The sequence below is a fragment of the Stegodyphus dumicola genome, chromosome 9 (assembly GCF_044657685.1).
Source record: "Stegodyphus dumicola isolate Sdum_Otavi_A_Nest chromosome 9, ASM4465768v1".
NCBI classification, from domain to species: domain Eukaryota; kingdom Metazoa; phylum Arthropoda; class Arachnida; order Araneae; family Eresidae; genus Stegodyphus; species Stegodyphus dumicola.
In genome coordinates this window covers 104356741-104369982 of record NC_140776.1, presented here as the reverse complement: position 1 = coordinate 104369982, position 13242 = coordinate 104356741, and the positions used below count along the sequence as shown (strand labels likewise).

Here is a 13242-nt window from a genome sequence, read left to right as displayed (position 1 = left end):
AGGCACACCACCATTAGAAAATGTTAAAAAATTAACTCTGTGCCTATATTGACTATAATAAAGTAATTCTCTTGAATAGGAATCAAATAAGCACAAAGAAAGTATTTTATAATTACTTTATTATGAAATATTAAGTAAACAGAATAGTGAAAAATTATAAAATACTTTCAGTGCGAAACCTGGGCCTGTTTGGCTGAACACAAAGCTGATATTCTGGCTGGAATCGAAGAAAGACACACACGTAGCTCTTCGTCAACAGTTCTCAGTCTCTCTCTGTATTTGGTTTTCATAGCAATCACGCTTGAAAAGCTAATCTCACACAGATATGTAGTGGAAAAAGGGAGCAATGTCAAAATAGCTTTGTTTGCCAGAAGGGGGAACTCCTTGGCAGTATCCAACCAAAAACTGTCCAAAGGTAGATCAGCAAATCTTAGCTTGCAACCATGATTTTGTCTCAGTTCAATTAGTTCCTCCTGCTCCTGTAAAGTCATTTCCTTTCCAACAACTGATGCTGAGCTATAAGGGTCCCTAACTCAGTCAAGGCATTCAGTGGAGACTGAAGAGAAATAAAATGACAACTTCTCATCAAGAGTTTTTAAATGCTTAACTATTATCTCACACAGTGCAGCAGTGTGAACACCTTGCCATTGCATGGTGAGTGTGAACATTTCAAGATTGCCACTTTCCACGTGTTGATGCCAGAGTTGCACCTTTGAACGGAATCCATTTATTTTATCTGTACTTGTAAGCAGGTTTTCATTTCGGCCTTGCATTCGGGTGTTCAATTCATTCAGATGATGAAATATATCTGCCAGGTATGCCAGCCTTGCACACCACTCATCACTTGCAAGCTGCTTTGCGTAATCTGACCCCTCATTTGTCAGAACCCCTCATTTGACCCCTCATTTGATCCAGTCCTGTTCCGGTTTAAGTTCCTCCCGCAGCTCATACACACGAACCAAGACCTTGCCACGCGACAACCACCGGACCTCCGTATGAAACAGCAAGGCTTTATGCTTTGCTCCCATCTCCTCACACAAAGCTGCAAATATGCGACTTTTCATGGGTCGTGACTTTACAATGTTTACCATGCGCACAACATCATCCAACACATGAACTAAGGCTGATGGTAAAGTCTTGGCTACGAGGGCCTCATGGTGTAAAAAACAATGCGTAATAATCACATCTGGATTTCTTTCCTTCACTCTGCTTACAAAGCCTTTGGTGCGCCCGACCATGGCTGCAGCTCCATCGGTGCAGACACTTGTGCAATTTTCCCACTTAAGTCCTCCTTGTTCAAGGTATTCTGATGTGACCCGAAAAATTTCTTCTCCTGTTGTTTTTTCTGGCAATACCTTGCAAAAAAAGAAGTTTTCTCTAATTGCATCACCATCAACAAAACGCACATTAGCTAAGAGTTGAGCATGTCCACTGATATCAGTAGACTCGTCAAGTTGCAATGCAAATTTCTCACTGATACGGATCTTTTCCAAAACCACACTTTCGATGTCTGCAGACATGTCATTAATACGTCTGGAAATTGTGTTGTTTGAGAGAGGGACTTTGGCTATTTCCTTTGCTGCTTCAGGTCCGAGCATCTCCTCTACAATAGCTTTGCAGGCAGGAAGTATTAATGTCTCTGCCACAGTGTGCGACTTTTTTGTCTTGGCTATAAGTTCAGCAACTTGATAGCTAGCTTTAAGAGCTCTTTCATTTACCTTTGTTGTTTGTCTCATAAAAGTTGCCTGTTTCTCCATGTTGTCACGCAGGCGAACAAAATAGTCCACATTCTTGTTTTGAAGCAAAGGGTGTTTCGCTTGGAGATGGCGTTTAAGTTTGCTTGGGACCATAGCACTGTTAGCTAGCTTTTCACCACACACCACGCACAGTGGAGTTGGTTTGTGTTCATCTCCAGTGAAAGTAAATCCAACTGAAATATAGCTTTCGCTATATTGCCTTACGCCAGAGAATTTAACCATCTTTGCTTTCTTTTGACCCCCACTCATACTCGGGCTCTCATCTGGCTCCAGATTTTGTTCAGAGTCCAGTTCTTTCCTTTTCAAAAACGTGTCCATCACTGCAGTATCAGTGTCTCTCTCCCCACAGCAGCCGTTGTCTCTCTGACACTGTGTGAGGCGTCTGCCTGCGTCTCATGGGGGCGGAGACATGGCGGACACTTGTCAAGATTGGCAGGGGGAGGAGTTATAGCACTGCACAGCACCGTGACCACCTATGACACTGGCGGGGGGAGTGACAGGAGGAGTTATAGCGGGCGAACAGCACCGTGACACCCAGACCCGGCGGCACACCACGGTGCTTCAGACGGCACACTGGTGTGCCGCGGAACAGCGGTTGGGAACCGCTGCTTTAGAGGTAGAGCAAAATGATGTACTCGTGAAGCTGCAGAATGAAAAACAAGATTCGTTGCCTGAACTTAAACTCAGCGTAGATGATAAATCTGTCAAACCTGTAACACGATCTGGTAGAACTATAACTCCGCCGGACAGACTGGCATATTAAGGCTCTTTACAATTGTTTTACTTTGATGTGAAAGTTCACTTTTTTTTTTCCTTAGGTGGAAGGATGTATAAAATATTTGCATAAAATAATATATATTTATTATTTTATGCAAATATTTTATACATCCTTCCACCTAAGGATATTTATATTTCATAATAATATTTGCATAATCGTCTGTAGTAACGGCAACCGCAGTCAATAAAAGGAGGTGCTTTCCTTAGTGGCACCGCAGTTGATTTTAGTTCGAGCTAGAGTTGACCTGCCCAGGGGAGAAGCCAGGGGATGAGAGATTCCGGTTCCCGTCCTGTTCCGGTTCCCGTCCTGTTCCGGTACCCGTCCTGTTGCGGATCCAGTCCTGTTCCGGTTCCCGTCCTGTTGCGGATCCAGTCCTGTTCCGGTTCCCGTCCTGTTGCGGATCCAGTCCTGTTCCGGTTCCCGTCCTGTTGCGGATCCAGTCCTGTTGCGGTTCCCGTCCTGTTGCGGATCCAGTCCTGTTCCGGTTCCCGTCCTGTTGTGGATCCAGTCCTGTTCCGGTTCCCGTCCTGTTGCGGATCCCATCCTGTTCCGGTTCCCGTTCTGTTGCGGATCCCGTCCTGTTCCGGTTCCCGTCCTGTTCCGGTTCCCGTCCTGTTGCGGATCTAGTCCTGTTCCGGTTCACTTCCTGTTGCGGATCCAGCCCTGTTCCGGTTCCCGTCCTGTTGCGGATCCAGTCCTGTTCCGGTTCCCGTCCAGTTGCGGATCCAGTCCTGTTCCGGTTCCCGTCCTGTTGCGGATCCAGTCCTGTTCCGGTTCCCGTCCTGTTGCGGATCCAGTCCTTTTCCGGTTCCCGTCCTGTTGCGGATCCAGTCCTTTTCCGGTTCCCGTCCTGTTGCGGATCCAGTCCTGTTCCGGTTCCCGTCCAGTTGCGGATCCAGTCCTGTTGCGGATCCAGTCCTGTTCCGGTTCCCGTCCTGTTGCGGATCCAGTCCTGTTGCGGTTCCCGTGCTGTTGCGGATCCAGTCCTGTTGCGGACCCAGTCGTGTTCCGGTTCCCGTCATGTTCCGGTTCCCGTCCTGTTCCGGTTCCCGTCCTGTTCCGTATCCAGTCCTGTTCCTGTCCAGCCCTGTTCCGGTTCCCGTCCTGTTCCAGTCCAGCCCTGTTCCGGTTCCCGTCCTGTTCTTGTCCAGCCCTGTTCCGGTTCCCGTCCTGTTCCAGCCGTTTAAGTCCAAAACACGTAGGAGCGGAAGTCTGAATCCAGCGAATGGAGATATATGCCGAAAGGGCTAGATGGATTCTGTCTTTTAAAAGAAGGTGTTCTCCACCGTGCTGGCATAGCTGTTACTTTAAAGCACTTAAAATGTTTTCCACCCGGGATGTTAAGTTTTCGTTTATGATAAGTTTTCATCAGTGTTGAAGTTCCAATTAAATAAACCTTTAAGTTTTAGACAAGGTTTTTGTGTTCTTCAGAAAATTTTAGATTCGAAACAGATATATCACATAGGATTTAACGGAAAAATCGAGAGATACCTTTTGATAGGAGAAAATAAAACTCCTTACGTGCAGCTTGAAGTAATTCTGGAGATAATCTTCTAGGTTTGGAGAAAATAGGAGGTCCTTTAGTTTCAATGTGCTGGAAAATCGTTGACATTGGTGGCCTCTCAAAAGTTTGCGAAGGATTCGTCAAGCTAGGGTAATCGGCAAGAATTTTGTCAGATTTTGAGTTGCCCATCAAAATATGAATGCTAGTACTGAGCGGGTTCACATTAGGAAGTCTACCGCAAGAATATAGTTTTGTTTGTCCATCAATTAAACGGTTGTTTTTAACGTCTATGAGTAAGTTGAACTTTGTGAGAAAGTCAACACCTATGATGGGTTGATTGACGTCTGCCAGGATAAAAGGCCAAGTAAATGAGCGACGTAAGTTTAAATTGATGGTCAAAAGTTTGGTGCCATACGTTGCAATTTTAGTGCCGTTAGCGGCAAGGAGTTCCAATGCAGCTGGTATTTTGGTATGCTGACTGTAACTCTTGGGAATGACAGATAAATCGGCTCCGGTGTCAATTAAAGTCAGCTTTGAGGATGAATCGGCCAAAAGAATTCGATTGATGTGGCGGTCGCAACGTTGGCCCGGCAAGCGATCGCCGATCTAGTTTTCCGACTGCCGGAAATTGCACGGAGAAACACATTTTCGTGCCTTGGAACCAAAATTAGTATGGTAGAAACAGATGTTGTTGCACGGTTCTTTATACTGTCGATAGCGTCCACTAGAGCTATTACGCCTACTGTTGCGTTTGGAATAGTCTCTTCGTTCACAGGAACGCTCACGGCTGTTTTTGAGGGCTAGCGAAAGTTCATTTACCTGCTTTGTCAGATCTGCAACTTGCTGTTCAATGGGAGAGGTAGATGCCGTAGCAGCATTATTTATGTGTGGGATAGTGGTGAGATCTGTAATTTTATCAGCTACAACTGCTAGTTTTGGATGATCATCACTTAAGGCAGCAAGAATACTTTGTGTATTTTGCGGGAGACGAGATATCCATAGGGATTTTAACAAAGGTTCTCCAACGGTCTCTCCAGCGAGGTTTCGTGTACGGCAAAGTAATTGTGATGGGCGTTGATCGCCAAGTTCTAGCCCTTGAAGAAGTGAACGTATCTTTGACTCCTCACTTTCAGAATGCAATTCAATTAAGCGTGTTTCTAGTGTATTATATTTGCCAGTCACAGGTGGGTGTAAAACGATATCACAAACGCTATTGAGAATATCAGATTCGATTGCAGATATCACATGATAGAATTTCGTGGAGTCAACAGTGATTCCGGCGATATCAAACTGGGCCTCTAGTTGTGCAAACCACAAAGTAGGGTTGACTTTCCAAAATGGGGGAGGTTTGACGGAAACACGTGAAATATTAAGATCGTCTGCGATGGGTTGTGGTGGAGCCATGATTCACAAAAACAAATATATATTGCCAATATGACACAAATAAATACACAATAATCAGTCACTAATAAGTTCACATACGACACTAGTGCAAAATAAATAAAGTTAATGTAAACATTAACGTGAGAGAAACACTTTTGCAGGTAAGCTATCCGAATATAAGCATAAGTAATACTAAGAATTTGCATGGCTTACCTCCGAATTATACGAGAAATATTTGCTCAGTCAGCAGCAGATTCGGCACAACACAATTCACTTATAGAAAAAATATTCCGAAAAAACTTATTTTATGATATGTAACCACGTTGTATGATTTATATGGAGATCACTTCAAAGCACTTTGACGATTTGCATGAGACACATGATAATTCACAAGCACGTTGTTAAGCAGGCACAACTGTTTTTCACACTATATTGCTGATGACACGAAAATAATGATGGATTACACTAGTAGTTTGCATGAACAGAAATAATTTTCACTTCATAGCACATTATAATCACAGAACTTGAGGATGCAAGCAGGTTACAGGAGGCACGTGTTCACTAATTTGACGAGTCACCATTTATGGCTGTTGTTGATGGATGCCATTTTTGATTGCACGTTGAATGTTAACAAAATCTGACTCGGTAATATTAACATTTATATTTGATTCTAGGATGATATATATTTTAACATATATTCACTTGTACACAATCACATTGTATGTAGTTACAAGATGAGTATTTTTACAGTTCGCAAGTCCGCATGAGTAAAAATCAAGAAAATCATATTACAGCTACGATAACATCACGGAGGGAAAGAGAGGTGAGTGCGTGCTTCACCGACGGCAGCGAGGAACCGAGTAACCAGTTCGAATTTTCCTCCAGAGAGGAAGAGGGAGAAAGCTTGTAGCGCTCTCTCTCGGGGCAGCGGACAAATAATAATAATAAAGAGTTCTCCACATACATACTAAACAACTTTCGTTCAAAACTTTAAATATTCCACATCATTCGATTGCCACAGGCAAGAAACAAAACTAAATAAATAAATAGAATGAAAACATTCATAAATTATAAACTTCATAATGTTAAAGATATATATATAATAATAATATTAAACAATAAACCTTTTAAAAACAAACACAGTATTTCAAAATTAAATTTAAAAAAAAAACCGTCTGGCTACTCTTAATTCGCACTCTTACAATTACTGAAAAAAAGCTTTAGGTTTGCCACAATAAAACATACAGCCGGAAACCACAACCAAATCAACATCGCGCCAAATAAAAAACTCTCGCCAAGTTTGGCGGTCACCCCGATTACGGAATATTAACCTAAGTTTTACATGAATGTTTACATTTTTGTGTTTTATCTTGTGATCACGGTAAGGATTAATGAAAGGCAATAACTCGCTTTAATATACAGAGATAATTTTTAAGGGTAAGCAGTTAGTTACAAATAATTAAATTAGGTAGTTATATAACCTTAGTCATTATGGATTTACCTGGTTACTATTAAATTGTATTTATTTTTCAGCAATATTTCTTAAAAAAGCCCTTTTAAAATCACGATCTAATAAAATTTCATAGTTAAAATACATGCAATTTATGACATTGATTCTTAAACGATAGTAGGATAGTTACACATAAAAAGTTATAAAATATTCATGTTTTGTAGCAACATCACTCAACAAAATATTTATGCATCTTTTTAATTTGAAGCCTTCCCAGACATTTTGGATAATTTATATCGATTTCTTTCTCTTTAAGCAGCTTTTCTAACAGTTAAAAATTTGTCTCAGCATGCAAACCAATGTTCTTACTGCGTGCTTTATCTCCTAACTTGTCAACCTCTAAACAATGTACACTGCGGGAAAAAAAAAAAAAAAAAAAAAACGCAGTTCTATATCTCCCGTTCTGCTGGGCCGATTGATCAAATTCACCTTTATGTCTCGAAACCGTGACTTCGGATATGTATCAGATTTATATATAGCTTTGTTGTAATTTGGATATTTTTGACACAAAATCCGAATTTTTCTGAAATGACATGCCAATGTTTTTCCATATTTCGATGCTACGACTCAAATTATGCCAAACTGCCAAGTTTTGTAAAAATCGCAAGAGTATTTTCTACAAAATTAGCTCTTAAAATTTTAGCTCCTCAATGTTAATTAAATTTGGTAATATTTGTTAACATCTCTTTTTTATTAAACTTAGTTGATTCTTCCTTTCACATTTCGAAATTTAGGTTCATTCCAAATAAAATGCGTCCATTATTTATGATTTAGTTTTAAAATTTGTATTTTTAAATAATTTTTTTTATATTTTCCGGAAAAAAAAATTGAATTATAACATATACAACTTTTAACATTATAACGTTGCGCGCCTCCAACTTGCACGCAACCAAGAGGTGACTGTGAAAACTTGCATAAAAGATAGAGCCTTTTGAAGGGTTTAAGTCCCTTTTTATTCAACGTAATAAATTACAATTGCGTTCTCTTGACGCTTACAGACGATGCCAACTTGGCAGTCAAATAAAAATAATAACCTGAAAAGAAAGTAAAGACAAGATTCTAACTACGAGGCTCTCTAAAATAACTAACTCACCGCGTTTTACAATACCGCTGCTAATTCAGCAGACTTGAAGCTCACTGGAACAATTGCCACTACTTCCCGCCAAGCACATAGGCCGCAACGCGGGGTTCTTCAGTTCTCGCTAACTACCTCCGCGCTCGCTAAGTAAGAGAATCTCTCACCGAACTTGTTTCCTTCCTATTTAAATCAGAATACTTCCGCTGATAATTTGAATGCTTGCGCGTTCTACTCAAAATTTACATATTCTGGCATTGGCAGTTCCAGGGGAAAGTAAGGCTTGACAGGAAAGATAGTTTAAACTTAAAATAAATGTTAGTTAAAATAAATATAAACCCTACATTTGCCGCTGCCAGAATTTGGAAAACTTGGAAGCAGGTCCTACAAACGACCTGTTGTAAGTTTATCTAATTCTGAACTAACTGGCGAAAGCCTCGTTTACACAAAAAAAAAAAAAAAAAAAATCTTATGTAACAATTATATACTAAAATTCTTTTGCTCGTTACAAAGCTTTCTTCTTACAGCAACTTTTCCTGGACTTCATCAATCAATCTTGGTCTTTCCTTCCAGCATCTGGAAGGAATAAGTATCAGTATCTTTCTACATACATTATAATTTACACTTTCTTGACACAATCAATTTTTGTTTTTAACGATTCGTTTTTCTTAGTTATTGCTTACTTCACATTCATTCAATTTTTCAAGCATTAATTTAACTTTACCCTGGCTCTCCACCGTGTGTGGTGTCAAACGGGAATATTCGTGTTTTAGTCTTACAACACTTCCCCTAACCACCATGATTTGTTAGAATTCAGCAACCAAATAGACACACCTTACTCGACATTCTACAACTCAATGAGCTACTTTAATATTCTTAAAAATTCAAATGTAGGTGGAGAACCCTACAAAACACATTCATTCTAACTTCCCCCTCATTCATCTTTAAACATGCAGGCTTTCGCTCTAAAGCATGACTTTATCTACAATTTACTACTTAAATTTTGACTTCATTGCTTTTAAGCATTCACTTTTAGCATCTACAATTTTATGCTTCTAGACTAAATTCTACTTTTACATAACCTTCAAGTATTTACCTACATTTACAAAATTTTATACATATGCTTTTTACAATTTACCATAAAATGAATAAGAGAAAATAAATTTTTACTTTACTCATTCTTCGCCAAGCTGGCGGCACTGAAACTAAAATTCTTATTAATACAAGAATACGACGTTATTTTTATCTTCGGCCAAATTTTTGGCTTTAACATAACAGAATTAGTCTTTCGACCAACAGAAAATGCTTGTTTTTAGCTTTTACACTTAAAGAAAATAATACTTTTGCCTTAGCTAAATAAAGTAAAACAAAACTAAGTCTCAACCGAGACATATTGACTTTCGTCAAAACATAGAACTTCGTACTTATGCATAACATTTCGGAACAAAAGAGAAAAAAAAATTATAGAAGGTTTTAACTTATCTTTGAGTTTTCGATGCTTGAAACTCCGTCATCCGTTTTTGGCAAAATTGATCCCAAGTTAGAGGTTTCATGGACGTCAATCTTCTCCTTATTGATCTCCGAGTGTCGTCCACGTTGTTCTTTCTTTTGCGTCCTCTACATGCTGGCCTCTTGACGGAGTAATCGTCTGGTTGTTGGCCTTTGCGTTTCTGCCTGGGACGGCTGGTCTTGACGACCTCCGGTCTGGAGTCCTTCTTGAATTTCTTCTGTTCCTCGTATTTTTGTGCCTCCTGCTGGCGTTTCAGTTTCCGGAACGGCGGCCTTGCTGGCACCTGACTCTGTGGCCGTGTGCGCGTTCTCCTTGATGTGTAATTTCTCCTGCCATCCTTTGTAGGTGGTGTTTTCGTCTTTACCACGGTTTCTTTACCCGGTTCATCTGTATTTTTGTTTTTCTTAAACGCCGGAGTTTGAAAATCGTTTTTTCTTTTTGATACCGACGTCCGGGTTGTAGAAGTGCTAGGTCTCTCTTCAGTTCTCCGTTTCTTGGGTGGTGGAATAGTTGTTGCAGTCTCTGGCCCTTCTATTTCGTTTAGACTTGAGTCCTGCAAGAAACTTTTAAGGATTTCAAAATCATTTGGATTATAGTATTTTTTCACCTGGTCGGGACTTGCTTTACAGATTTCCCCTCTGTCGTTCTTAAGATATAATACTACCCCTTTGATTTCCTGAATTACATAGGGGCCTTCAAACTTTGGAGCTAGCTTTGCCATAAAATTGTCTGGGGCACTTGATAAAGAAAATTTCCGCTTCAATACTTTATCCCCAACTTTAAAATCTGCTTCACGGCGTTTTCTATTATAATATATTTTCTGCCTATTTCTTGCCGTATCCGAGGTTTTAAGTGCCTGATCAATCAACTTTTGCACATCTTGTTGTTTAAACTCCTGCTCTCTTTGTTGCACAAAGAATAATTTATCTAAAGGCGTAATTAACTTTCTGCCTAAAAATAATTCTGCTGGAGTTTTTCCCGTAGTATCATGATGTGCCGTTCTTAAAGCATAAGCTAATTCATTTATGTAGCCATCCCAGCGCTTGTGATGTGTGCTCACGTAACTGCGAATTATTTTTACTATGTTTTTATTAACTCTTTCTGCTATGTTAGCCTGTGGTCTATACGGAACCATTTTGATATGGCGTATGCCAAGTCCATTGCATATGTTTTCAAATACTTGACTAATGAATTGTTTTCCGTTATCGCTAATGACTTTTATCGGTGCACCGTATTTTAAAATGTATCTGTGTAAGAATGCATCTGCGACTGTTTTGGCTGACGCGCGTTTAAGAGGAACAATTTCTATCCATTTTGAAAAATGATCTACTATTACTAAAAGAAAACGATTTTTATTTAACTCGCTCTGGGGGAAGGGACCAAGGAGATCTATGCCTAAAATTTCATTCGGAAATGTAGCGCGAATGCTATTTAAGTACCCGGCCGGGCTGTAATTAATATCATTTATTAACTGACATTGATTGCAGGACCTGACATACGCCGTTACTATTTTGTATAATTGCGGGAAATATACCGCCTCGCGTACCCTTTTTAAAGTCTTTCTGACCCCGATGTGGCCCGCTGTTTTTTTTTCGTGCAACTCCTTCAAAATGCTTAATCGAAGCGAGGCTGGGATGACTGGCTTATACTCAAGATTTTCGTTTGTTGTTTTCGTATAGAATAATAAATTATCTATTATTTCATAGTTTTTTGCTCTATTTCTTATCGCATCGATATCTGTATGCTCAAAGCTTTCGGGGTCTTTCAAATAAGCATAGATATTTCCAAATTCAGGATCAGCTTTCAGTTCAGTAATAACCGTATCTCTAGAATCTAAAATTTTTGAAGTCAACACAGCGCATTTAAGTTCATTACCTTCATCGTCCAGTTTTATACGAGAAAGTGCGTCAGCTACATTGTTTTCCTTACCCGGTTTATATTTTATTGTGATATTATATTCTTGGAGTTTTAACGCCCATCTTATTAACCTGGGCGTTAGGTTTTTTCCCGAGTAAAGTCTACCAACAGCCGCATGATCCGAAAAGACTGTTACTGGCGATTTGCCGAAATAAACTCGAAATTTGTGTACAGCCATTAATACGGCTAATGTTTCTCTTTCTGTAGCTGTATAATTCCTTTGTGTTTGATTCAATGTTTTACTAAAAAATGCCAGCGGATGGTTATTTTGCATAAGAACCTCACCCACCGCATAGTCTGATGCATCTGCCGCAATTTCCAGGTTTTCATCTCCCTCAGGGAATTTTAAAACAGGGGCATTAATAAGCGCTTCTTTTAATCTTTCAAAAGCTGTGTTAGCTTCAGCTGTCCACGTAAATTTACTCTTTTTTCTTTTGATTACTAAGAGTGGTTCAACAATATTAGCGAAATCTTTTATGAAAGATCGATAGTAAGAACATAGTCCAAGGAAAGACGAAAGTTTCTTGGCGGTGTTGGGCGGTGGGAAATTCTTAATAGCTTTTATTTTTGAATCTTGCGTTTCTATACCCTTTTGCGAAATTTTATAACCGAGATATTTAAGTTCTTTAGTTGCGAACTTGCATTTTGAGGCGTTAATTGTATGACCGGCCTCTTTTAATAATTTAAAAACTTGTTCGAGGTCATTAATGTGTTGTTCCAACGTATTACTCGTTATAATTATATCATCTAGATAAATTAAGGTTGATTTTCCTAGGACAGGCTTTAGAACAATGTCCATAGCTCTCTGGAATGTTGATGGGGCCCCACACAACCCAAAAGGCATGCGTAAAAATGCATAAGTGCCCGATTTTGTTATAAACGCGGTTTTGTGTATATCTTCGGGTCTCATAGCTATTTGATAGTAGCCAGACGTTAAGTCCAAAGTAGACATATATCTTGTCGATTTGATCTGTCTAATGATCTCGTCTATAACCGGCAAAGGGTAAACTGGAAATTTAGTGATACTATTTAGTTTTCTGTAATCAATAGCAAACCTCCAAGCCCTTTTATCTGAAGGAGGAAACTCGTTCTTTTTCCTACATAGTACGACTGGACTCGCGTACTCACTATTTATGGGCGTTATTACTTTATTCTTTAACATCTCCTGAATATGTTCTTCGATGATTAAGTCTTTTTGTTTATCATAGCGATACGGTTTAGTCCTACAAGGTTTTTCGGCATTTAATTGAATCTTGTGAGTCACGATTTGACAGTTTCCTGGTTTTTCTGAAAACAAATGAGAAAAATTACTCACCACTTGCTGTATTGCTTTACTTTCCTGGTCATTCAAATGGCTAAGGTCCAATTCAGGTGTCTCCACAGGTTCCACCACCCTCTGGTCCATCTCCAACACCACGGAACCATCTTGAAAATTTAATTTGGCCCTCGCGGCCCTTAGAAAGTCCATACCTAAAATAAGAGAGTGTTGCAGGTGTTTCACCACAAAATTAATACTTTGAGATTTTCCTCTTTTACCTGTAAGTTTAATGATAATTTCCCGATGCAGTGACATGTTTTTCCTTGCGCCGCTATAATTTCCGTATTTCTGGTTTTAAAGAGTCGTATCCTATAAAAATTCTTATTGAAGAACTTTTCACTCATGAAATTTCCTTCTGCTCCTGTATCGATGAGGGCTTCTACTGGTACATCGCCAACCAGGACTTGTATAATTGGTAGCTGTGAGTTTTTTACGATGACTGTATTTAAATGTCTATTTGAGGGTTTTTTTAAAACTTCCGGGGTCTGGA

General features: G+C 39.6%; 2 protein-coding genes across 2 annotated transcripts; both read right to left on the bottom strand.

The window, feature by feature from the left end:
* Nucleotides 1-902: 902 nt before the first annotated feature.
* On the bottom strand, nucleotides 903-2075 carry LOC146995441 (zinc finger BED domain-containing protein 5-like). Its single transcript, XM_085823115.1, has one exon. It carries the CDS (start codon nucleotides 2073-2075, stop codon nucleotides 903-905), a length of 1173 nt encoding a protein of 390 aa, XP_085679241.1.
* A 2570-nt stretch (nucleotides 2076-4645) lies between these two features.
* Nucleotides 4646-5443, bottom strand: LOC146995440 (uncharacterized). The gene has a single exon (XM_085823114.1). The coding sequence runs from the start codon at nucleotides 5441-5443 to the stop codon at nucleotides 4646-4648; it is 798 nt and encodes a 265-aa protein (XP_085679240.1).
* Nucleotides 5444-13242: the final 7799 nt, after the last annotated feature.